We start from the raw sequence: 24,627 nt of genomic DNA, 5'->3' as shown, positions 1-24,627 counted from the left end.
AGAGAAATGATGGAGGTTCTGTTCTGAATCAGTGTAAACGTTCAAACACAGTGGAATCACAGTTTTTCCTAGAATGTCGTTCCATCACAGCTTTCTTTCCGTTAAATCGGTAAATATTGATGTTTACGCTGAAATGGTCCTCAATGCTATCTAGTTCTTGGATATCCACGCCAGGATAGCTCTTGTCAGGCTTGACTTTGTAATAGTTCTTGTAAAGCTCTTTTGATTTCGTTGACAATCTATCTAATCTCACATCTTGATACTTGTGACGAGCCAGGCAAAACCAAAAACACATATTGCTTGCTACGCTTTCAAACGAAACAATACTCTTGCTGTTTTTGATGAAATCAGGCAGTTTAATGGAGGCTCCAATAGGAATGCCTTCCAACGGAGTTGTTAGCAACACATATTCGTATATTCTTTCAATGCTTCACTTTGAATTAGGTCTTTTCAGTCGTTCCACAATATCATCGCCTTCAAGTTGTTCTAGAATATCATCCACTGAATTGTTGACTAGAGGACGCTCATTTACATTGAACAATGAAGTATTCCCAGACGGATAAAACTGCATTTTCTCGTATGTTTCCACATTTCTCAGAATGTATCCGAATTGAAGTCAAACCAATACCTGAGTTTGATTGTGATGATTGTTCAAGATATTCCTTGTAAGTTCATCGAATTCAAGAAACAAGTGTCGTGTCCGTGGATTGTTTTTGATTGTGGTTTAAATAGATATTTCTTAATATGATATCTTGAAAACAGTCTCTTCTCTTGTCCGATTCGTTTTCTTTCCTGCTTCTGAAATTTCAAAAGTTGTAAATATGCTTTTGTTCCTTCTAATCTGCTGCTAAATCCTTGAATTCGCTTTCTGAATCTGAGTTTAACTTTCTTGATTTCATTTCTCTTTCTTTTCAACAAATAGTAATCATTTCTCTTATATCTTTCCTTTTCTTTTTCTTTGTGGTCAAGAGCAAGTCGATGGTCCTTGCCTCATTCTTCATTTCAAAGTTCACTTTGTACAGTCCCACATCCCTTGTATTTTCATCCAACATTTGCTCGGTTTCATCCAACATTTGATCCATTTTCAATGAATTTGATATTCGTCGAGAAAATAAAAATTCAGTTTTTCTTAAATTACCGTGTCTCAATTTATGAATATTTATTTTGTTGCTATTTCTCAAACAAATGACTATAGAATCGTTTCTTATGAATGTGCCAAGTAAATTTGGTCCTGGCACAGATCCTAGTCAGTACCCGATTGGAACCGTTAGAATGGGTCAGGATAGAAAACTTTACATTGTAAAAAAGATAAACAATCGACGAATTTGGATTCCTTTTCAAAGAATTTCAAGTTGAATTCCAAAATTTATTTTCTTGGCAATGATTAAAAATCAATAATGTTGGTCATTCCAAGCTGCTCTTTACGTTCCAAGTACATCCGCACCATCCCGATCAATCAAGTCATTCTAGATCCAGTAAACAAGTTGAAGTATATCATTGAAGAGAAACGCTCCAACAACAATACGCTTTCAAAGGTTGCTTCCCCATATTTTGGCGACGAAGAACCACTCGTATTGGAAGTCAGCGATGAAAGCTTGAAGATTGCTAATCCAAACCGGTTCAATCCTTCAGTTTTGATGAAAAACAGGATTGCAGAGTTGAAAGATAAAGTTGTACAATTGAACAATCATTTAAGCCCATCATCAAAGTACGAGCGAATCAAGTATTATCTTGGAGATGAAAAGTAGCATTCTGACGGCAAGTATTTATACACCGCTAGAGATGGAATCATTTACGCCGTGAAAATGAATGGTTCTTTAGAAGAAAGTGAATTGGAACTGGAAGCCTTTATCAAATCAAGCTGGAAGAATCCTGATGTGTTTCATTCATTGATGTTGGGTTAGAAGCGACTACAGTCCAAATTGTTAGAGCTGTTGTCAAAGGAATCGATTGAAAAAGAAATAGTCTTTTAACTTGGTCGCTGAATAATTCCATTGAAAAATTCATCTTCGCTTGCGAGGGAGACAGAGTCTTCATCTTCACTATCTACTGAACTTTGTACAAATTCAACACTGCGTAAATCAACTGGTAAACTTGCCATTTTTTCTGAATATGGCAGCTCTTTCAAAGTCCTAAATGACTTAATTGATACAATTGTTTGTACTTCATACACTTTAGAGATAGCGTGTTTGAAATAGGCATCAACCCGAATGGAGCTTGGTGAAATGACCACTAACAACCATTTATCTTGCACTCTTATTGCTAGCAGCACCATTTCATTCAAGATGACTGCAAAGTCGGATTGGAGTTGATGAGCATTGATCAATCTGAATCCATTACATTGCCATCTCAAGTGTGACAATAGTACAAACGAACCTTTTGGTTCCTTATCGTTTCTTTCAACCCAATCCAATCGCTCGCATTGAGTAGTTATATGATTCTTGAAATATTCTGGGTTTACTAGTTCTTGACAAAAAAGACATTTAGAAGCAGCATAAATGCAGGTATCAGTGTGATTGATCAAATCCCATTCGAACACTGTCTTTTTACATAGCAAATATGGACAATCTACCAGATATTCACGTAAATTTCTTTCCAGTAGTTTGTTGTCGAAAAGAGTATTGTCTCTACAGGATAGGCAACTGTCTGATCTTAACTTGGCATAGCAAGGAGGGCAAATAAAGTGCAATCCATTATTGCATTGGTCAAATGGGGGATGTGTAAATTCTAGACCGATGATGCACTTGAAAATCTTCTCTCTGTATTCTGTGTTGGATGATTATATCTTTCTCCTCGCTCATTTATATATCTACCCAGAGATTTTATTATTTGATAATTACAAGAGTAAGAATGTTCCGCTCACATTTCGATAAAATAATTGAACAAGGATATAGAAAGCAACCAATTAATGCGACTGATTGCCCTAGCGAATGCATTAAGTGAATTCTTGTTGATTAATCTGAGCTCTTCTGCCAAATCAGCATCATTCAGAGCAGCAACTCTTCTGATCCAGGCTGTAATCTGTTCAGACATTTGTAGTAAACAATAGAAATTACAATTGTAATTTTGAGGCGTTGAGCATCCATTACAATTGTAATTGCTTGTAATAAGAACTATAACAAAGCATAAACAGAAAACGAGTTCATATATTTCTCAAGAGCTTATAAGAACTTCAACTGTTGCCCTGATGACCTTGACATATCGCTGCAAATCATCTTCAAATTGCATCTTGCCATTACATCTTCTGACCAATCCAGCAATCTCCAATGCGGCCCATTCGATGCTCTCCAACAATTCTCACTCTTGCAGCGACTTTTCACAATACCCAACTTGTCGGCGTTTGGAGTCTTGACTGCGGCTTCCATCAATCCAGTATAATGAAACTCGCTGTTTCCTTCGTAGAACTTGTCCAGGATCTGGTTTGGCATAGCCCAACGGCTGTTTTTCAATACGGAAGTCAACAACCTTCGCCTTTTTCACCGACCTGACCAAAGTTTGAGGAGTTGGTCGTGCAATCACCAAGGCAGAGGATGCGAGATATTAAATCCAATTGCAGTAGAGCAGCTTTGTTTGTTGTATCCTTGGTCAAGCTGGACAATAAGACCAAATGACAATCCTTGGTGGCGATGTAGATAGTCTTCTTTGTGCCGTAAGATGGGATGATGAAATGAGATTCAGGACCGACTCCAATATGATGCAGGAGCTTGTAGACGAACAACTCCTTTGTATCTGGCGGTCTGATTCTTTTAACGCTGTCCTCTGTGGGCCCGTCTTGACTCAATAACAAACACTTTGCGTTCCATTGCTGACACGGAAACGATGGGACATCGGTATTTTGAATAAGAGACAACATAAAATAATAAATGTTCGGGTAGAATAGTTGACAAGATGTAAAGTGAAGTGTTTGTTATTGAGTTAGTTGGGGAATGCCTTCTTAATTTGGTCAAGTTCCAACTCCAATTTTGCATAACCTTCAGCTGCGCGCGAATGGGCGACTTGGGGATCTAGTTCTGATTCAACTCTTGTCAGATCAATCAGAATGGCTTGAAAATCATAGAAATCCGTTTGGCTATTCCGCTTTGGTAGGAGAGCAACGTGGCGAAAACATAAATCCATATGTGACGATAGTTTGTCAGCAACGGTAGACAGTGCTTCTTTGGCAGCCAACAATGGGGACACTTGGTAGGCATCCAACTGCTGGGTATTGACGCAATCTTCCAATTCTTCACTGAGCAGGTCGTAGTTAAACTTTGAGCTTATCTTGTTCCAGGTTTGAAGCGACGAAAACTTGCATCTGTGTGGATTGAAAGGCATACAAAAAGGCATCAATAGACCAGATCGGCCATTCAGATCAACTATGCGACACTGCACTTGCCAGAGCGTTTCCCATCGGTTTTGCTCATCTTCTAGCGCCTTTCAAAGAGCATCCAGATCTTCATCGTGATAAAGAAACTTGATCACTGCCAAATTGCCACTTTCTGAAGTAACCAACACCACACGACCATCTCCTCCGCGATGAAAATATGACAAGATGTAGAAATTGCGAGTCTGCTTGGGTGGCATTGCATACTTGAAATATTCCAAGCGCTTGGGAAGTGACTTGTACTGGATTGATGTGGCAGTGGCGTACACATATCTTGAACGGTCATCGATGAACTTGGTAGGATTGTAAACTGGAGTCATTGACACTTTGTACAACAGAGTCGCCAGGCATTCAATCAATTCAGGATCACAAAATCGATAGGTCTTTGACTGGAATATCTTCACTGCTCCTTCTGTGATCGCGTATTCATTGGCACTGCCTGCAAGACACAGTTCGTCATACCGTTCCTTTGAGTCACTTTCAGCTGCCTCCTGCGAGTCTTCAAACCACAGGATTTTCCACTCTTCATACGTTGTATACACGCCAAAGACATAGCGGACATTGAATGAATTCCGTAGGTCAACCATATAATCCACAATCTGATAAATATCGTCCAAATTCGAGCCGGGGACCTTGACTTCGGCAACACCAGTAATAAATGCTGTGTCTTTAACGAATACAATTGCATCTGCTCTGTTGCCTTGCTTTTTATCCATTATCTGAGCAAAGGAAAAGGTTTGTTCTCGGTAAACATCCAACGATTTGAGAAACGGGCAAACTCTCGAGCAATCTTTCAATGCATTCTTGACATAAGTTTGAATGTCTATCTCTCCAGACCAATTATCGAGCGTATTTCGATCAGATAGCACGACTTCAGTCCAGAGAAGTGATCCTGTCTTGTTCAAGCGTTCCAGCTTGAGCTCTTGGAGTATGCCAAAGTTTCCAATCTCCACTTGAACTGTAATGCCGTAAATCGACTGCTGGCGAGTTGTACTTTTTGCACTGCTGTAAAGTTGCCTCCGTCCAAGGGGAGGAAATGCATTGGTGACGATATTCATATCAGCACCGGTAGTTCGTTGAGCAGAACTGTCCGCAACACTGATGAAGAGAGGAGCCTTGGCAGTGTTTTCCACATAGCCAGGCTGAGAGAGAATATCAGACAGCAGAAGACCAGGTCGAAGAGCAGGACCACCGGCAGTGGTGGAGAGGGAAAGTTGAGCAGAGTCGTAAGCGTCAAGCAAGCGGGGGAGCTCCCTCTTGCAAGCCTTGAGAAATTTGTCGACATTTCGACATCCTTCAGTAGAGACTTCAACTGCGTTATAGCTTCCAAGCTTGACCCAGAGTTCTGACGCCATCATTTTTTTGGAAAAAAAGAAGTGAAAAAAAACCGCGTGAAAAATGGCACTTTCGAAAACACGAACTGCCCTCAATGACAGGGCAATGAATTCATTCTCAAACGCCAGCAAATCTCACTCAGAATAATCAATACCGTTCTTGTTTTACTAAATATTGATTTAGTAAAACAGAAATCGTTGTTGATAAAAACTGGTATCATTCGGTGCCCTACACATACTACTCCTGTTTGATTCTATTGTTAGTGTGTGTGTCTTTTGCGTTTATTTTCAACCAGTGATGCACGATGTTATTGCAATAGCACGAATAATGATATTACTTGCCTATTTATATTAGTTGCTTTAGTTTTTCAATTGGTAGATGATTGTAGTTCAAAATTGCAAAATGTTTATCTTTTAAAAATATATTTAATTAATTCAAATTATTTATGCAAAACTGTTTTAAAACGTAAACTCATTTACTGGTAGTTGAGATTTGGCTTAGTGTCGAATACTTTTTGATACAAGCTTTGAATACAATGTTTGAAATCTACCTTTTAATCAAAGTTGCATGTAACAGTTATCGATATACTTTTATCTTGATAAATTTAATTTACAGTAGTTGATTGGTACAATATACTCAAGTGACAGCAGTTGATAGCACAGAAAAATACTGTGATTGTTGATAAATAAAAAGTGCCATTGAGCAGACGGTTGAGTGTTTACAAGACAAATTGGGGTAGAAGGATAGCAGACTGTAAACCATTGTGTAAGAGTCATGATATATATTCATGAATTACAATATTGTTAATTTGAGTTGGTCAAATGAAAAAATTCAAAGCCAAGAGTGTTTTGTTTATTACGAAATGTTTTAATTTGACGAGGTGATTCTGTTAGTATTACTACAAATTAATGTTTTACTACTTTATCACCGAGATTCTATATACAGTCACATTCACGTAAAATGGATCACTAAATAAGTGTCAAAATGCATAATAGACTTTCAGGACTGACATGATTTGTGCTAAATTTACTGAACAATATTGTTTTATAAACCTTAATTTACTGATGTTTCTCTTTGGTGCTCATTCTTGTACAAAAATACAGAGCGAGTATTCACATCACATTCGTGTTCTAATACATTTCACATTTTTGACATCTTTTCAACCTTCAGTTTTTCTTTTTTTAAAACAAACACTTGAAGTGGACATTACGCGACTGGCATGGAAACAACTGTTGCATTTCTAAAACGTGTGGTCTTTTTTGAGTCAAAACGCAAATGTATCCGAGTTTTTAGGATACAGCAGAGCTTGTTCAATGTCATGGTCATGCCAGATATTTCTGTTGTTGTAAAATCAACGTCTGCAATAGCAATCACAATGTATGGATGTGATTTGTGTAGTGACTTCTTTTTCCTTGTTTGTTTTCGGTTTGTAGTAAAGGAAATTTGAACTAAAAGTGTAAAAGTGTTGTGTTCCTACACGTTTTTTACTTTGTTGATCTGCCTTTACCAGATCCTCGACTCAAAAACAGCATTGTTCAGAAAACAGTTTTTGGCGGGTTTATCATTCTAATCATGTTCTTTTTATAATATATTGTCATGAAAACTAATACATCAAATGATTTATTGATGCCCTAACAACCCTGTAGTCATCAACACTTGGATGAGACGTTGTGAGCGCACTCATGGACCTTACCAAGCGCAAATGTTGGTCAACAATGTCAATGATTTCGACAATATTACTACAAAAACCAATTCTTGTGAATGACGGACAGATTGGCAACAATGAACATGTCCAGACTTTTGTTGACAATATTCAAACAAACTTGATGTTTGGATTGCAATGTACAAGTCTGTTATCAAACTTGGGACTGTACAATGTATGGCTATGTCAAAAGTAAAGGAGATGCTCAAAACTGTAGTTTGACTGTACTTTATATGTTGGACATTGTTTAAAAGGATTGAGTTTCAGTTCAACCATACAGGAATCCAAATGGTGGCGCAGTTGGTTGATGGAAATTGATAGTTGGCAATAGGCTTGTTTGATGGGTTAGCCGAAAATGTCAAACAAATTAAAAATTCACATCAATGTCAACAGGACTTTAGCATACAGACCGTTAGATCTAGATACAAACGCTTTGGGAGAATCAGGTCTCGTATGGGATGCAAAGGGTGAGTCATCCTTTTAATAGTGATTACAGCCAAAGTCCTTGTCGAGTATTTGGCTTGTACATTGAAACATCAACTGACAATAGTCTTATTCAACTCATCCCAGATGCACAGATCCTTCGCAGGAAATGGCGCATTATTGGTGGTTTTGTTGGCAGTCTTGTTTTGTCACCACTACAAAATACATTACATGGCCTTCCACTACTCCTGTCTCCCGAGCAAGTGCATTTTCTGATTTCAAATGGCGTAGGGGTACTCATAAATGATGAGCTATCACATTTAATCCCCACTGCTGCCGACATTGAATGTCAAAGGGTAGAACTTTCTGAACATATGGATACCTATAATGCTATGCAAATCAGATATGCTGCTCATATGACAAAGATACATCTTGAAACAATGCATCAAAAAGACACAACTGGAAGAATTCAATCTGCTCTAAATTCAAGTATTCCACCAAGTATTCCAGTCTCGACCAATCATCAATCTAATAGCCTGCCATGGTATAATGCGGTGCCGGTAGATCCTGGATTAGGAATGCATTTACAGAGCCGTCAGAATATTCGGAATACAGTGTTTTTGTTTTTGTGGCGTGCAGGTTGGTTTATTTCATCTGGCAGTAAGTTTGGTGGAGATTTCTTATTGTATCCTCGAGATCCGTCATTATGTCATGCAATGTATATAGTAAAGATAGTCGACTCAGATCAACAGATAACAGGAGCTGATATCGTTCGTGCTGGGCGACTTGCTACATTTAGTAAAAAGATCTTTATGTACTGCTACTTGGATCTCTTGACAGATAACGTCCATTCAATCCCCATTTCATGGGTAAAATAAAACAGTAAATCCGAATTTTTATAGCAGATCAATGGCATAGCTGTGATTACAAATGCATTTGAAAATTGAGGATTATCTTCAGTCTAGCCTCTCATTTCATGTCGTATATTTTATTGCATGACAAACTGTCTCAAGCACTAGGTGGGTGTTTTTTGAGAGATCTTAAGACACAGTGCGGTATCATACAGACTATGATGCCGACTACCAATAAATAAACGAAACTCTTTTGCTAATTCAAGGCATTCTTCCAACGAAACGTACTGGTTCAACTCGTCTATAAAAGTATCAAGTGACGCAGAAATCAGACTTTGAATTTTAATGGTGCGTTTGCTGTAGTCGTAGAGCAAACGCTTAAACTTTTTGTTTATACTTGTGGGTGCAATTCTTGCCACCTGTAAGATTGGTGTCAGTACAAATGGTGGTACATTTCAGAATGCATTCTATATTTAACAACAATTCCATTATTGCAATGGCATGTGAGTTTAACTCTAGGTTTCTTACCTTTTCCATAAACTGTCTAGGATCGTTTACGGAAAGTACATTTTTTGGCGGTAACAAAGGCTTGTCAAGAGTGACTGGAGTACTGATATTTTCAGCTTGTAAAATATGTTGAGCAGAATAAACTGGCCGAGACACGATGGGGAATGGTGTCAGGTTATTCGTAGAATCTGAAGGTACGATTGCATTGCAATGCAAAGTATGATTGGATGAATATTTTGTAGTTTCCAAACGTTGCTCGACGGCGCAGTCAAGGCTTGGCTTTTTGATTGTAACATGTCCCAATCAAAAAGTAGTGTTGGCATCAAAATCATACCATTTAAAAAAACAAGTCAATTACCTTTGATTGAACTGGTTGGAGTCGCGATGGATTTGAAAGTGGGTCGTGGATATGCTAAATCAAGCCAAAGTTAGCATACATTCTATTTCCAATAATCATACGGCAAAAATTGAACTTACCTGGTAAGTTCGCTTTACATATTTTTGAGAACTAGCAGAACCAAATCGCGAAGCATCTCGCAAAGGATCGTGCTCTAATTTTAAAGCATACTATCAAAAGGTACACAGATCCAGAAAAGGTGAGAAATGTAAAGACCTTAAAGTACGATAGATTTGGCTAAGCTTACATATGGAATTTTTTGTTGTGTGGTGTGAATAAATGGTGCAGCTTTTCCACAATTGATTGATGTGATTGGAAGAATCTTGTGTGTGATGGCCACAGGTCGAGATAACGGATCTGCAACTAGAGATGAGTTGCATAATATTTGATGGCTGAGGCTGGTATTATTTCTATTATTGCCCATTAATTCCCTATTTGTGGCTCCTTTAAAAAATTCTATTAATTGATTCCGTGTGCCCTCGAATGTTTTCTGTAGTGTTACAAGCACACATATGTAAGCATACACAATAGACTATAATCAGACAGCATTACAAAAGTTGAGTAACTTGCTGGAATATTGATGCTGGAGCGAAGCCAATGGGGCAAATTTCTAATAGTTTTTGTCTCTTGAAATCGTTCATCACAAAGTAGGATTGCTCCAAAGTCATTCTTATGCCGAATACTATATAATATAGTATGCAATAAATTGATTATTTTGAAGATTAGAGGCAAAAGTATAAATGCTCTATAGATTGTGGAAAAGTTAAATAACTTCAAGAAACGTACACACGGCCAATTGCTTGATTGACGGATCGACATGCTTGTTGAAGATACCATTCTTTACCCCTTATTCTTCCCTAAATTGCCCGCATATTATACAATATATGGTGTGATCTTGTTATTATAATTTAACAAGACGTACCAGTATTATAGTAAATTACCTGTGATTTTGCAGCAGCCGAATCCAAATATTTTTGTTTCAGCATGACATTTGGATCCTTATACGTAGGATAAGGAATACCATATATTACTACAGCTCGACCTTTACGGTCACTAAAATCAATACCTTCGCTCACTCTTCCACGGCAGATTGCAAAAAAAATTGGCGGTGGCCACTTCTTTTGATCAATTCGCTCTTCAAAGCTCTTCATCGCTAAAACAAATTCTTGTTGATTTCGTGATTCCATTATTGGGTATTTCAATTCTGAAATGGACTCCCATATTGATTTGGAGATCAAATCATTTGAAGGCTAATTGTATATCAGGTGTATAGTTAATGAAGCGGTATAATTAAAGCAGTCTAAATTTCATGAGATAAACCACAGCATACCTGTTTCCATACACTAATGCATGTATTCATGATTGAATAGGAGGTAAAGAAAACAAGCATGCCATCCGGAACAATTTTGGCAAATTCAATAATGGCATTTCCAAATTCTTTGGTACTGTTGTTGGTTTCACGCGATTTGTAGGCAGTTGATATTGGAATGTTTTGTGAACCTTTAGTCACAACGCTAATATATACCTGAGATTGATCAATAACGTGTGTGTTTTCTAATCGATGTGGAAATGGGCTAACATTGAATTGTCGGTAATACCAATATTAAAAAATAAATATAGCAACATGACTTTCACTCAAATTACACATCAAGTACATACATTCCCATTTCATCTGAAAATCCATCTAGCGGACTCTGGTAAAATATTCAAGTTGAATAAAAATACTTGGTGAGACTTGCAATTCAGTTAATAGTAAGATCAACTCAAAACTCTCTTACAAGGGTACCAGAAGCTACAACTATCGATCGAACTTTCATTCGCTTTAGTTCCTGCATAGCTACACCAGAATTAAAGCACCAGAAGCTCAATAGAATGTCTTGATTATTTTTATCAGGAATAAAACCATAGTGTGTAGCAGATTTACTGTCAGATTTAGTACTAGTGTACTGAATGTAAATCTAAAAGGCACACGTTACCATTCAAAATTAGCTTCAAAGTTAATGGTATTTTAACAATACGGACTATCAGTTAGATTCTTACCATGTAGTGAGAAAGAGCCGAATGATCTTCATTGGCCGCTTGAACCGCGATCCGAAGTGCACTTTTGAATGTCAATAGCGAAGGATGTTGCCTTTTTTTTACAAAGATTTGATCTTTATATTCAAGTTAAATTAAAGCAATCCAGTTTTCAACAATATAGTTCAAAACATAGTATTTTGATATTTTACCATATGTTAATATGCCCAAACAAGTATCAACAACTTTTGAATTGAAATTTTGAACAACGCCGTCAAGCTCAACTGGGCCAAAAAGTTTTAAAATATAACTTCCTTCTAGCTCTTTGCTGGAAACTCTTGGAGTGCTCAGAAGCTTCTGAATGTTTATTTTCAGATTTAAAAGCAAGGCTAAAATATAGATTCAGTCAAATAGTATTACCGGTGCTGTTTAGTTGAGATACTCGGCAGACAACACATGCCAAACGATCATGTAGATTCATGCATACCTTGTAGTATTAGTATCTCGTCCATATCAATTTCAAAAAAAAACTCTTGTTGTTTAAGCCGATGAGTTGACAGAATCTTGATGCATGTATCCAGTTCCTGGATTGATAACTCCAAGTCATGTGTTGATATTTCAAATGAAGTTGCATCATTGCAACATGATTCCTAATATATCCCGGTGGCATTTGACGCGATTAAAACCAAAGCATTAAAGCGTGTAAAATTACAAGTATACAAGTAGATTAAATGCCTTCACTTGCCATATTATGCCCTAAATGCTCATTGTATATCAATTGAAAACCATTTTAGAGTAAATTTACAATAGCAAGGGCTTATGAAAAGTATACCTTCATCAAATATAATAATGGAATTTCTAGTGATACAATCAAAAGTGTAAAGTTACGAATTAAACCTCAAGTTTGACAAAAACTGGCTATTTCAATTAACAACTTACTCGAGAGAGAAATTTTGCGAATTGCGCGAGTTTCTATCTACAAGATAATTATAAGGGAGAAAAATAATATCTGCGCGAGGCTGAATTGCTTTGGACATATAATATGGACATGCTTTTCGTTCTCGACCAAATACAACTAGATCTTCTATATCCATGATGAGTGCTGTTGCAGCAGCGTGATTATGCAATCCTATACAACGATGGTGTCCGCATGTACATCAATCGGAACAAATAAATACGTTTCTCATTGTCAAAATATATACAACGCAGACCCAAAAATATTATATATAATTGTATGAAAAAATCAAACTATTACACACCTTCAGATTCTGCGTGATACGAACATGTTTGTTTCTGAACCATTGATTTACATAGACTAGCGCGAAGCGTGTTCTTTACTTGTGCAACAGCGGGGTTGATACACATTTGATCTCGACTTCCAACGACAGTGCATACAGCATTTCTGAATAAAGTTTGATGTTAAGTTGTTTGCGACAATTTCAGTGGTATATGTTGAGTATAGTCATATCAATTATCCCAACCAAGAGCCAAGACTTTCTCAACACAATACCATCAAAGCTTACCTATATGCAGTATTGCGAAGCTCTGAAATTGCTTGGGACAGCTGGGAATGAGTTCTCTATATTGTATTTTATAGCAAAAGTGTTTACAATAATCACATGTCAGTAAAGTAAAATCGATTGAATGTTTAAGCTTGATAACTCGATACTTACAGATGCAAAGAATATTTGGGGTGGTTTACCAATAGGACGATCGTCTAATGCGGGGTGAACGCACCATCATGGCATACATATAAATAAAAACAAATATTATATATACTATCCTAGACAGCTGTTGATAGTTTAACAAGCAGATACGAGCAAAGGTAATGGGGTTTCATGTCTATAGATTTGCATGTTACGAGACACAAGATCTAACCTGAATGCATAGATCCGAAGGCTTGCATACTCAACTGATCAAGAACAAGCGTGTCTCTTTCAGTCTCAGAGCGCATAGCTTCTTTTCGCCAAAGCATATATGTGGATCTCCAGGCCAAAGTGGAGCACAAAAGACACAAGGTTTTACCAGTCCCAGTAGGTGATTCGACGAGTGCATTTTCGGACTTGAAATGGGTATTCAAAAAATTGAACCAGCAGGTCAGCCAACTGAATCGTATCATGCATTTGTTACATTAGTAGCCTAGCATTCAACGCCATAAAGTGCGTCAATACTACTGGATCTACCTTTTGAAGAGCGTTGATGATAGTAGTCATCAATGCATTCTGCTGTGGATACGGCTGAAATGGAAACTGTACTGCGATTCGGTTGATTTCAGTAGTAACGAACTTTGTTTCGAAAAACTGGGCTGTATTCTCGACAGGAGAATCCATGAGTTCAGTTGATATTGTCTAGGCTAAGAATACGATTGGCTGGCTTGCCATGTACACGACCAGTCTTGCTGGCTGCAGATAAACTGGCAAGTCCGGTAATTTTGGCCAAATTGACACTTCAAAAATGGCCATTTTCTTGGCTGTAAATCTGGTTGAGCAATTTGTCGCCTGTTTTTCCTAAAGGCATATTTTATATTCTTATACTGCCTTGATATCAATTGTCTGTCATGTTTGGTGGTGGATTTGGTAGCAATACAGGCTTTGGTCAACCCCAACAACAACAGCAACAACAGCAGCCAGCACCGCTCTTTGGAGGCTTCGGTGGAGGAGGTGAGTTTTTGGTCATATCTTGCTATTTGGATTATCCACTTGCGTTACTACATCCGATTTGTCTTTGTTGCATCCTGTAGGCCATCTACATAAATTTTTATCGAGGTTGGGGTTTAATTGTGTTGTGGTCGTTGATGTTGTGTTGGCATTTGAACAAATTTGTGACTTGCTATATGGTAATGAGAAACATTTGTGATCTGCCGACATTAATGTCCAGCATGAATGTACTACCAAACAACTATTTGGTCAATTGTCTAAAAATATTTGATGTTACTCAGCCATCGATTAATACTGGGCTTGGTGTTGCTGCAGTATATTGAGTTTTAGCACCGATGTTGCTGTTGGGGTTTGAATACGATATTTGGAAATAGTTTAGATTGAGCCGAGTGCTGTAGGATCAAATATGACTGCAATCCGTTTTCCCTTGTATCCTTTCAATTATAATTTTGCTGTTGAATCTCTGGTTCGTGTGCTATGTTTATGTCTAATATGGTCGATATTAACCTATTTTTGAAATTTACATTTCATTCAAGGTGCTTTTGGAGCTCCTGCCGCAAGTGGTAGTGCGTTTGGAAATCCTGGGGCTGCTGCTGGTGTATTTGGTGGTGCAAATACAGGTGTCGGAGCCGCTGCTCCACAAATGGGTGCATTCGGGGCTCCAGCAAATACAACATCGGCTTTTGGAGCCGCAACTACTAGTAGGTAGATTGCAGGTTTAATAGAGTTGAATCCATTTCAATGTTGAATATTTTTAAGAATATTTGGCATATTCCTTACCAATGACGACATCCCTTTTAAAAACATCTATAATTAAGCAACTTCTAATAATGTCCATGACTTTATTGATCGGTTTTCTATAATCTTTAAACTAATTTCACATCACCGTCTTGATTTTTGACTGATAGGCGGGTTTGGAAGCAATACTGGACTTGGAGGTGGAGGCATGTTTGGCGGTGTTGGAATGGGTGCTACTAATGGAAATGCTTTTGGTGCTGCAAATAATACTGGAACAAGCGCCTTTGGTGCCAGCACCACTGGTCAAAATATGTTTGGTGCTACTCAATCAGCTGGAATGGGTACAGGAAATCTTGCAACATCTCAGCACAATAATCAAGGTACAGGCAATCCAGCATATCAGGAGACTATGGAACGTGACTCGCCCACTTCAGCTACCATGACAAAATTTCAAAGTATCAACGCGATGCCAGCCTACCAAAACTGGTCGTTTGAGGTGAGCCATTCTACACCAGATCTATTATGGATGGCTTGATTAATGGCATTGGAAAAACTCTTCCACTTATTTAGGCATAGACTTGATCAACGTGTATGTCCAGTCACTCAATCTTTATTCTTTTATAATGCATAGGAACTTCGACTTCAAGACTACGCTATGAACAAGAAATTTTCCAATTCTGGCGTAAGTGGTGGGTTTGGTCAGCAAACCTCAGCATTTGGGGCTACCAAGCCTGCTTTTGGATCAGCTTCTACCACTACTTCTGCATTTGGTGGAATGGGTACTGCTGGAGCACCAGCCAGTGGAATAGGAGGAGCATTTTCAAGCTCAACTAATACGTTTGGTGCGACTCAGCCGGCAACAAATGCGTTTGGACAGCCTGCTCAACAAGGTGGTCTCTTTGGAGGTGCTGCTACAACAAATACTTTTGGATCTACTGGAACTGGTGCCTTTGGGATGAACAATCAGCAACAGAGTCAAAAGACGGCCTTTCCTTTTGGTAAGCCGTTTAATCAACAAAAATACTCACTTCAGTTCAAATTTTCAAATCGTATGCATTTTACATTTATCTTGTCTAACCTAAATTAATTAGGCGGCAGTGCTCAAACTACTACTGGATTTGGAGCAGCGCCAACCACTGCATTTGGCGCTCCGGCAACCAATTCAAGTGGATTGTTTGGAGCTCCCAAACCTGCAGGCGCGACTACAGGTGGTCTTTTTGGTGTATCTGGACTTGGAGGCACTGCAACAACCAGTAATAGTCTTTTCGGAGGCCAGGCACCTGCTGCTGCACCGGCTTTTGGTGCAACTCAACCTGGCGCCTTTTCCCAACCTGCTGCTACACAAGGCGGTGGTCTTTTTGGCAGTACTACAAGTGCTGTCAAACCAGGTAAGTTTATGCGCCATTAATAAGATAAGTGTCAAGTTTAACTTTTTTTATCTTTTGGCATCACGAATAGCATTTGGGATGGGCGCGTTTGGTACTCCCGCGTCTACTGTTGGAGCCGGGTTATTTGGCGCTCCTCAGACAACTCATGCAGCTATATCTACTCAGCCCTTTGGAGCCGCTACCTCGACAGCATTTTCGCAGCCTGGAGGTGCCTTTGGTGGTGGTCTTTTTGGCGCTCAGCAGCCTGCTACAACAGTTGCTTCAGGAGGACTTTTTGGTGCACCAGCTCCATCTCAAGGGTTTGGTGCATCAACGACTACAACTGGACTGTTTGGAAACACTACTGCCAAGCCTGCAGGTAAACTAAATATAATCGCACTGATGCTTCGATCCACATATTTATCTAGGCAATCAGTGCCAACCTTTTGCGGTTTTCTGTGAAACATGCTTACTTATAAATTGTGCTATACATGTTATCTATTTACAAATATTAAGGCTTATTTGGGTATGGAACTGCCTTGTCTACACAAGCACCTTCATTTGGCATTGCTGCCCCGCAAAATGCAACTGGTGGTTTATTTGGTGCAGGCGGAGGGGTTCTTGGTGGAACTCAACCTGCAGTTGGCGGATCTCTCTTTGGTAATACTGCACCATCGTACGGATTAGGTCAAATTCAGAATCAGCCTCAGGTTGGACTTCAAGCCAAAATTGATCAGAGTCCTTATGGTTTCAATCCACTACTCCAACCCACAGCCGCTCCTGTATCAACTGCGCCAAGTGTAGCTCCTGCCCTTATTGGAACTCCTGCCGAGAAGAAAAAACCTGCAATTGCATCTAGTCTTAAAGTGACTCCGCGTAGTGCAGCTAAAATTAAACTTCGCAATCTTGTTCCTACTTCCCAACAGGTCGGACCCAGTATTTCCGAAGTACCTCGTGGTATTTTCACTCCATCCAAGGTCGGGCTCAAGTCTCTACAGCTTACAGAGGGATCTCCTCGAGACCCAGCCTCGCTTGGTCTTGATGCTCGGTTTACTCCTCGACGTAATGTGAAGCGCCTTATTATTGATGATGCAAGCGAAGTTTTGTCATACACTGGAAACACATCTTTGGGAACACCTTTAAAATCGACATGGTCATCTGGTGATGCGGGTAAACGGAATGTCAGTTTTGATCCATCACTAGAAGAGGCTGCCGAGGCATCGCTGAGTGCCCGAGCTATCTCTGTAGGCGGGAAAAGTCCATCACGCTCACCATTCCTTTCCAGCGCTTCTTCCACACCCCACGGATCTAGCATTGAAACTACACATGCCATTCATTCGTTCAAGTCTCTATCTAATATATCCCCTGGATTTAGAGATGAGGTAGCAGACTACATTATGGACCCCCCACTCCAAACCCTTTTGCTCATGTCGGATGAGGAACTTCGCCGAGTAGAGAGATTTACTATCAGACATTCCAGCTTTGGTTCTGTATGCTTCTTGACACCAGTAGATTTGCTAAGTGCGTCACACCTTGGAACCAGGGCTGGAATCGAGCATATTCCTGGTACGATTGTTATTTTTGAACCAAAACTCTGCATTGTTTATCCCGACGAGGAAAATAAGCCGCCAGTCGGATTTGGTTTAAATGTGCCTGCCGAGATTAGTCTTACAGCATGCTGGCCTATTGACAAGGCAACTCGCCAGCCTATTAAAAATACAGCAGACCCACGCTATGATCGTCATATGAGTAAGCTTGAGACAATGCCAGAAACTCAATGGCTTGGGTTTAACAGTCTAAGTGGAACGTGGCTTTTCCGTGTTGAACACTTTAGCAAATATGGTATTGAGGACGACGATGAAGACGAAGTATCGCTTCCTGCTCAAGTTCCTGCCTCCACAGCTGCTGCTTATAAATCTACTCCAGCGCTATTTCAACATGTTGGCACCCATGATTCCAAGTATAATGAATCTGAGGTACATACAATCGATTTAACTACAGAGTCATCTTATGTTAAAGACTCGTTTATGCATGTCCGCAACCAGGCAGATCTTCCACATCGTCACGGTCCTTTAACTCTTTCGAGCAGTATGCAGACTAAGAAGGGTTTAGGTTTGGATGCTGATGAATCTGATAGCAAGTTGCCATTATTTGCAAATTCCGAGTATATTCAAAGCTACACAGACTCTCAAGGTGGGCTATATATTGAACAGGAAGACGAGATGGACGACCAGTCTTTTGACAATGACAAAGAAGTTTATTCCGAGTCTTCTGATGGTTCTAATTTAACAGATGAGGCTTTTGACTCTGCTACTGATGGCAACGAAAGTGAGACAGCAGATCATGAAATTCCCGACACTTTGAACGTGGATGCTGCAATGAAGGTGGGCATGCCAATGTCAGTACTTAACGTGACTACTTCAGCAATCGATCGAATGAGTCTTGCTCATAAAGTGCAAACAATGAAGCAGTCTTTGTTTCGATCTGCTGCCATGCCCCATTCTGGATTATCTGATTCCTCAAAATCTACTCCGCATTTTTTTAAAAATCCTGTGACTTTTCATGCACATGTCTCGAGTGAAAGCAATGAGGCTTCGATTATAGATAAACGACCACGTACTTCAACTATGGGTGTTGGCACATCACTGGGAGGTTCGCGTACTGATTTTAATACACCTTCAAGTGGCAAAATTTTGCTCCAAGCCACCTTTGACACCGAAAAACTTGCTGATCACCACATGTCACTTTCGCCAGCTCAATCGTCTCCTCAAAAATATCATCGTGCTGATTCTCTTGATGCTACAGTGCTTTCAAAAAAATATCTTTCTGAACTTGCACCATTCGAAACAAGTGTTGTTTGTGATAAAAACACGATGATTGCCGATTCTGGATTATACATGGGCCGCAGCTTTCGAGTTGGGTGGGGGCGAGGTGGAAGTTTTGTAGTTACTGGGAGGTGAGCACTCTTTCAAACCTTTTTCGTTATTTGTGGGCTATGTAGTTTGAATTGGTTTATCATCGATTCAAGTTAGTATTCATCTGAATGAACCTATATGTATTGGTTATTAATATATTTTTATTTTATCAATTGGTTGCTGGGTACAACACACTGGCTGACCATTCAGTGCGACACAGAGAGGAGCCATGTCTCGTGTTTCTATTCGAAAAGTCAATATTTTTGAATTTGGTAATCAGAGCTCTTTTGATCAATCCGAAGAAGTTTTTAAGCAGATTGCATCGTTGAAAACCGTTTTAGAGCAGACGCAGGTGAACGTGACAACTATAGTTTCCGATACTGGCGATATAGAGGAGTTTGTTGATGACTATCAAAATGTCAATGCTGTTAATGGCAATACTAGTCCAGTTGAATCTCAGTCGAACACCAACTTAAAAGAGCCTTTTCAGAGTTCAGCATTCCCACACCATGCATTTGGTGTTCCTCGAGCTCGTTTAAGCAGGGCATTCGACTTTTTCTCTCTTGAAAAGGCCATTGCTTTAGTTGCCATGGAGCAGCATTCAGTATCTGTTACGCATGAGAAATTTTTATGGAAACTGGCAAGTGCATTGTGGGATGACGTTCTCCTGGATTCAGTTGTAGGTAAGCAGAAACTTACCCATGCCCAAGAATGTGCTATACGGACTGCTCTGCGTAAAGAAGCTCTAAGCGAATGGCTTATATCCGCGCTCAAAGATGAGACAGACAGTGAAGTTGACCGCATACCTCATCCATATCAACGAATTATGATGTTTCTCACAGGCAGATTAGTATCCAAGGCAATTGGAGAGTCTGTCAAAAACCGTGACTTGCGTTTGGCATCAATTTTATCTCAAATCAACGGCCCAGGATCAAGAATTTCGCTGTTGTCGAGCAATACTACTCAAATGGCCTATTTTTCAAATGGAGTTCCAGGTCGTGGAGGAATGGATGTCAATACACGTCAAGCCATTATAGATCAACTTTTAGTTTGGCAGCAATATGAAAAAAAGGGTCTTGCACACATTTCTCCCGACTACCTTGATATTCTTCGTCTTATTAGTGGCGATACCAATCTGTGGGATCAGCGCGTTTGTCCATCTACGATGAATTGGAAACGGAGCTTTGGTCTTTTTTTCTGGTATGGAAAGGGGGGTGATTGGAGATTTTCCAAGGCTTTGGAAACTTATGTTTTGGGATTTCAAACAGGGAGCGTACCTTGGCCACGCCCTGCTTATCAACAGTCTAAACAAGATGAACTCAAAAAGTATGCTCCCAACGAGCCATTGGACGCATGCTATCACTTGCTTCAATTGGCTGTAGACCCCGCCTATTCTTTGGAACCAGCACTACATCCACATACAAGCTCTATGTTTCAACTAGACTATCGCATTCCATGGTTACTTTCACAGATGCTGGTTAGTGTCAAACAAGTGCGAAATTTCAAAGATACGATGGCGGAAACCGCGATTATTCAACCACATTTGAAATCCAATACTGAACAAAGTGCTAGTGAAGATAGACAAACGGCTGGAATGTGTTTTGGTCAAAGTAAAGCACTGGATTGCATTACAATTTCTTTTGTAGCCCAGCTCGAGTCTCTTGGACTGTGGAAATGGGCAATTTTTGTATCGCTGTTTGTCGGTGCTCATTCTGGTCGCGAGGAACTGATTCGTGTATTGCTTTCACACTGGTATCCGTTACAAGATGCCAGTGGCAGTTGGAAACCACTTTCATCCACTCGCGGTGATATTGTAAATGGTCTACTTACGAGACAGCCAGTTGAAAAAAAGATTGCCTATGGCCAATTCGGCAATGATAGTTTTAGCGACGATTATCTTTTTCTTACCAAGCAGCTTCGTATTCCTGCTGAATGGATCCACGAAGCCCGTGTAAGTTTTTGATTGCATCTGACATTGGTTGATCAAATGCCTGTTTGCTTATATACTTGGTACTTACTAATGTGATTTTTGGCGAGAATAGGCTTTGCGTTCTCGGTATATGGGAAACTTTCTTCAAGAACTTGTCTCTTTGTTGGATGCAAAACACTTTGCGCATGCGCAGCGGCTTTTTATCTCAAAAATCGCTCCTATGCGCATTATTAATGGTGTGGCTGATTTATACGAGTATTTTAACCATACTAGAATGTTTCAATCATCAAATGCTTATTAGTTTTTGTTTTTTTGCGTTTTTAGAAGACTTTGCATTTCTCAAGCAGGCAATTGATCAATTCGATCATAATTCTGTGGATAGTTGGGAACATGGAGCTGGACTGTTTAAGCGATACATTGATGTTGTTGAATCGGCTACAGAAAGTATTCAGCAGATACAAGACTGGGCAGGTGATGCTAGCAAAATGTTGGACGATCAAAGTATTCTTGATGAACAAACTCATCGTGCAAAACTACTCCAGGATACTCTTCCTGAAATCCATTCTGTGTTGAAAGTTCTTTCAGATAACGCTCTTTCAAAGCTACGCAGTATTGCTTGTACACGTATCTTTTTGTTGAGTCCTAAAGACGACCGCTTGCTAGGTATAGCGGTAGCAGAGATGTCAACAAGGCTGTCGCGTCTGTCATTAGATATTGGATATTTGGAAAACGACGATATTGGACTGAACTACACTCTTGATGGTGATCTTCTTAGAAATTTACCTCTTGTGCCAGAGGAGCGTATTGGAGGTATACGCTTGCTAGTTACAGATTGGATTGACACTGCGCTCTGATTACTACAAGACTATGGCGGCTATGATTGAAGCTATTTAATGAGATGTTGATAGTTTTGCACATCTAGTCAAAATAAAACTGACTGGCTATTTTACTTGGTTGACTATGTTCAGTATCAAAAACTGGCATAAAACTGCCTTTCTGACTTGTCGTTTCTATCGAGTCAGGTCAAACCCACGTGTTGTCAAATGACTGTTGCTGCCAATTACCGTTTATTAAGATTGTTTAATGCAGATTTCAAATAAATTGTCTAATACTGCTATTTAAATTTATGTTGAAACTAAGCTGCTGTCGCATCCACCTGCGATTTGAAGATGTAGATTGACACCTGAAAACGTTTCATCAGGTGAAAAAATTTACAACCAATTTTTTTGATAATCCGAGCTTCACAATTTGCATGACTAGAAACCAGACTTATGGACGAAGAATCGATTGCAAATGCTGGAAGTTGGGATTTACTAGAGCCCAGTCTCTCGGAGCCTATGTATGCTATACTATATGTATTAGACTTGATTTCAACAACTGCTTTGATCGCAATTGATACAACTTTTGAATATGAAAGCATTGGCTAACATTTGACTGTATGTGCACTTATTACTATTTTCTCTGCATATCAAGACGGCAGGCGCTTGCACTTCAAGGTTTCACTCAAATGACACCGGTTCAAGCATCCACAGTTCCTCTTTTTATGAAACATAGGGACGTAGTTGTCGAGGCAGTTACTGGATCTGGAAAAACACTCGCTTTTGTCATTCCAGTACTAGAGATGCTTCTTCGAAGATACGCAGATAATCGTCCGCTTGGTAAAAATGATATTGGGGCTATTATCATATCACCTACTCGCGAGCTGGCCAAGCAGATTTATAACGTTTTCACCATCTTTATTGACGCATTAAATGCTTATGCGGCCAAAACTGGATCTTATTTTGACTCAAAGCCTCAATCAACGGATAATGACTTTCCAGCTACCCCTGTATGTATTTCGCATATGCTATTAATTGGAGGGAATATAGTTCGCGAGGACGTTCAGCAGTTTGCAGCAACTGGTGCACATATATTGATAGGCACGCCTGGACGTCTGGATGATTTATTGAAGCGTCAAAACATTTTTAACTGCAAAGAACTTGAAGTGCTGATCATGGATGAAGCAGACCGCTTGCTAGATATGGGATTTGAGCTTGCTCTCACTTCAATTTTACGGAAAATTCCCAAACAAAGACGTACAGGACTATTTTCTGCCACCATGAATGAAGGACTGGGCCAGCTAGTTAAGGCTGGACTACGAAATCCAGTAAAGATTGTGGTAAAAGTAGAGGCCACTGATGGTGGTGACACTAATCAACGAACACCTTCCTCATTAAGCATTGGATATGCCATTGTCAAACAAGATGAGAAGCTTTCACAACTGCTATGTTTACTTGAAAAGCACCAAGACAAAAAGTTTATCGTATACTTTTCCACTTGTGCGTGTGTTGATTACTACCACAAGGTTTGTATTTTTGACTGCTTTTGTTTTTTTAGTGAATTGCGATTGGTACATTAAAAGTATCGATCAGCTTTAAATCTGTGCACGCTATTTATCATTTACAAAGTAGGAGATTGTTAACATTTGTTTTAACAATACAAACGTTAGCTTTTTTCCCAAATTGATAATTGTCCTGACTTACAGTTTCATTCGCTTCATGGGAAAATGAATCCAAAACGGCGCGAAGCAGTATATCGAAAGTTTACTGAGGCCCCCATGTCTTCTGTACTTATTTGTACAGATATTGCTGCTCGTGGTTTGGATATTCCTGACGTAGACTGGGTTGTTCAATTTGATGCACCACAAGATCCAAAAGCATTTGCCCACAGATGTGGCAGAGCTGCCCGTTTTGGGAGACAAGGGAGTGCTGTTGTATTTCTATCACAACATGAGGATGCGTACGTTGAATTTTTGCAGCTTCGTAAAGTACCTATTGTGGAGATGATGTTGGAAACCATACCACCCGAAAAAATCTCGCAGCTTTGTGAAGACCAAAAAAAAATTACTTTGGGTGATCGCGATGTTTATGAAAAAGGGATCATTGCATTTGTTAGTTGGGTTCGTGCATATAGCGAGCATCAAGCCAATTTTATTTTTCGCATCAAGGATGTCGATTTAAGTTTGGTAGCAAGATCATTTGGGTTATTGAGAATGCCCAGAATGCCAGAACTAAAAACGATCAAGGTTGATTTTGCAGCAACTGAATTTGATGTAAGTTGTATTGTTTGTGCGACTTGATTATGTACATATTTATTTACCACTGAAATGTATAATCTTTGATTGGTCAATGTGCTAGCCTGATACAATTAAATACAAGGATAAATCGCGTGAAAAACAGCGCTTAACCAATATTGCTAATGCAACTACAAGTGGAGTTTCAAAAAAGAAATTGTATAAAAAGAAAACAGTGGCATGGTCACAGAGCAAGGAGATCAAAAGAAAACGGTCAGATCGCAAGAGCAAGCGTGAGAAAAAACAGATTGCTATTATCATGGCTCAAAACCCTGGGCTAGCAACAATGTCCATGTCAAAACACTCTAAATTAG

The 24,627-nt window shown here is 39.4% G+C and overlaps 7 protein-coding genes across 7 annotated transcripts; 4 read left to right on the top strand and 3 right to left on the bottom strand.

Moving 5' to 3' along the window:
• Positions 1 to 1,185: 1,185 nt before the first annotated feature.
• Positions 1,186 to 1,748, top strand: BATDEDRAFT_22852 (uncharacterized protein; the record flags this gene model as incomplete). Its single annotated transcript, XM_006676588.1, has 2 exons — positions 1,186 to 1,299; positions 1,434 to 1,748. The coding sequence occupies 2 exons, from the start codon at positions 1,186 to 1,188 to the stop codon at positions 1,746 to 1,748; spliced, it is 429 nt and encodes a 142-aa protein (XP_006676651.1).
• Positions 1,749 to 3,457: 1,709 nt separating this feature from the next.
• BATDEDRAFT_86618 (uncharacterized protein) lies at positions 3,458 to 3,853 on the bottom strand (the record flags this gene model as incomplete). Its single annotated transcript, XM_006676843.1, has 1 exon — positions 3,458 to 3,853. The coding sequence occupies one exon, from the start codon at positions 3,851 to 3,853 to the stop codon at positions 3,458 to 3,460; it is 396 nt and encodes a 131-aa protein (XP_006676906.1).
• A 62-nt stretch (positions 3,854 to 3,915) lies between these two features.
• On the bottom strand, positions 3,916 to 5,721 carry BATDEDRAFT_22851 (uncharacterized protein; the record flags this gene model as incomplete). The annotated part of the gene is made up of 2 exons (XM_006676587.1): positions 3,916 to 4,294; positions 4,454 to 5,721. The coding sequence occupies 2 exons, from the start codon at positions 5,719 to 5,721 to the stop codon at positions 3,916 to 3,918; spliced, it is 1,647 nt and encodes a 548-aa protein (XP_006676650.1).
• Positions 5,722 to 7,755: 2,034 nt separating this feature from the next.
• BATDEDRAFT_22850 (uncharacterized protein) lies at positions 7,756 to 8,701 on the top strand (the record flags this gene model as incomplete). Its single annotated transcript, XM_006676586.1, has 2 exons — positions 7,756 to 7,867; positions 7,971 to 8,701. 2 exons carry the CDS (start codon positions 7,756 to 7,758, stop codon positions 8,699 to 8,701), a joined length of 843 nt encoding a protein of 280 aa, XP_006676649.1.
• A 137-nt stretch (positions 8,702 to 8,838) lies between these two features.
• Positions 8,839 to 13,924, bottom strand: BATDEDRAFT_22849 (uncharacterized protein; the record flags this gene model as incomplete). Its single annotated transcript, XM_006676585.1, has 20 exons — positions 8,839 to 9,093; positions 9,203 to 9,460; positions 9,540 to 9,593; positions 9,659 to 9,748; positions 9,826 to 10,110; positions 10,131 to 10,260; positions 10,365 to 10,435; positions 10,520 to 10,828; positions 10,909 to 11,152; positions 11,238 to 11,272; positions 11,357 to 11,536; positions 11,619 to 11,731; positions 11,807 to 11,983; positions 12,427 to 12,452; positions 12,534 to 12,723; positions 12,854 to 12,996; positions 13,118 to 13,173; positions 13,268 to 13,311; positions 13,473 to 13,656; positions 13,778 to 13,924. The coding sequence occupies 20 exons, from the start codon at positions 13,922 to 13,924 to the stop codon at positions 8,839 to 8,841; spliced, it is 2,991 nt and encodes a 996-aa protein (XP_006676648.1).
• A 227-nt stretch (positions 13,925 to 14,151) lies between these two features.
• BATDEDRAFT_86195 (uncharacterized protein) lies at positions 14,152 to 22,324 on the top strand (the record flags this gene model as incomplete). The annotated part of the gene is made up of 10 exons (XM_006676975.1): positions 14,152 to 14,254; positions 14,788 to 14,952; positions 15,160 to 15,485; positions 15,621 to 15,987; positions 16,081 to 16,377; positions 16,448 to 16,735; positions 16,873 to 19,312; positions 19,482 to 21,222; positions 21,314 to 21,437; positions 21,526 to 22,324. 10 exons carry the CDS (start codon positions 14,152 to 14,154, stop codon positions 22,053 to 22,055), a joined length of 6,381 nt encoding a protein of 2,126 aa, XP_006677038.1. The 3' UTR covers positions 22,056 to 22,324.
• A 354-nt stretch (positions 22,325 to 22,678) lies between these two features.
• On the top strand, positions 22,679 to 24,434 carry BATDEDRAFT_1910 (uncharacterized protein; the record flags this gene model as incomplete). The annotated part of the gene is made up of 4 exons (XM_006676407.1): positions 22,679 to 22,924; positions 22,994 to 23,545; positions 23,690 to 24,304; positions 24,378 to 24,434. Coding segments are annotated over 4 exons (1,470 nt in total), but the record flags the coding sequence as incomplete, so codon positions are not given.
• Positions 24,435 to 24,627: the final 193 nt, after the last annotated feature.

This window comes from Batrachochytrium dendrobatidis, assembly GCF_000203795.2.
Source record: "Batrachochytrium dendrobatidis JAM81 unplaced genomic scaffold BATDEscaffold_2, whole genome shotgun sequence".
NCBI classification, from domain to species: Eukaryota; Fungi; Chytridiomycota; class Chytridiomycetes; order Rhizophydiales; genus Batrachochytrium; species Batrachochytrium dendrobatidis.
This window is presented reverse-complemented; position numbering and strand designations above follow the sequence as displayed.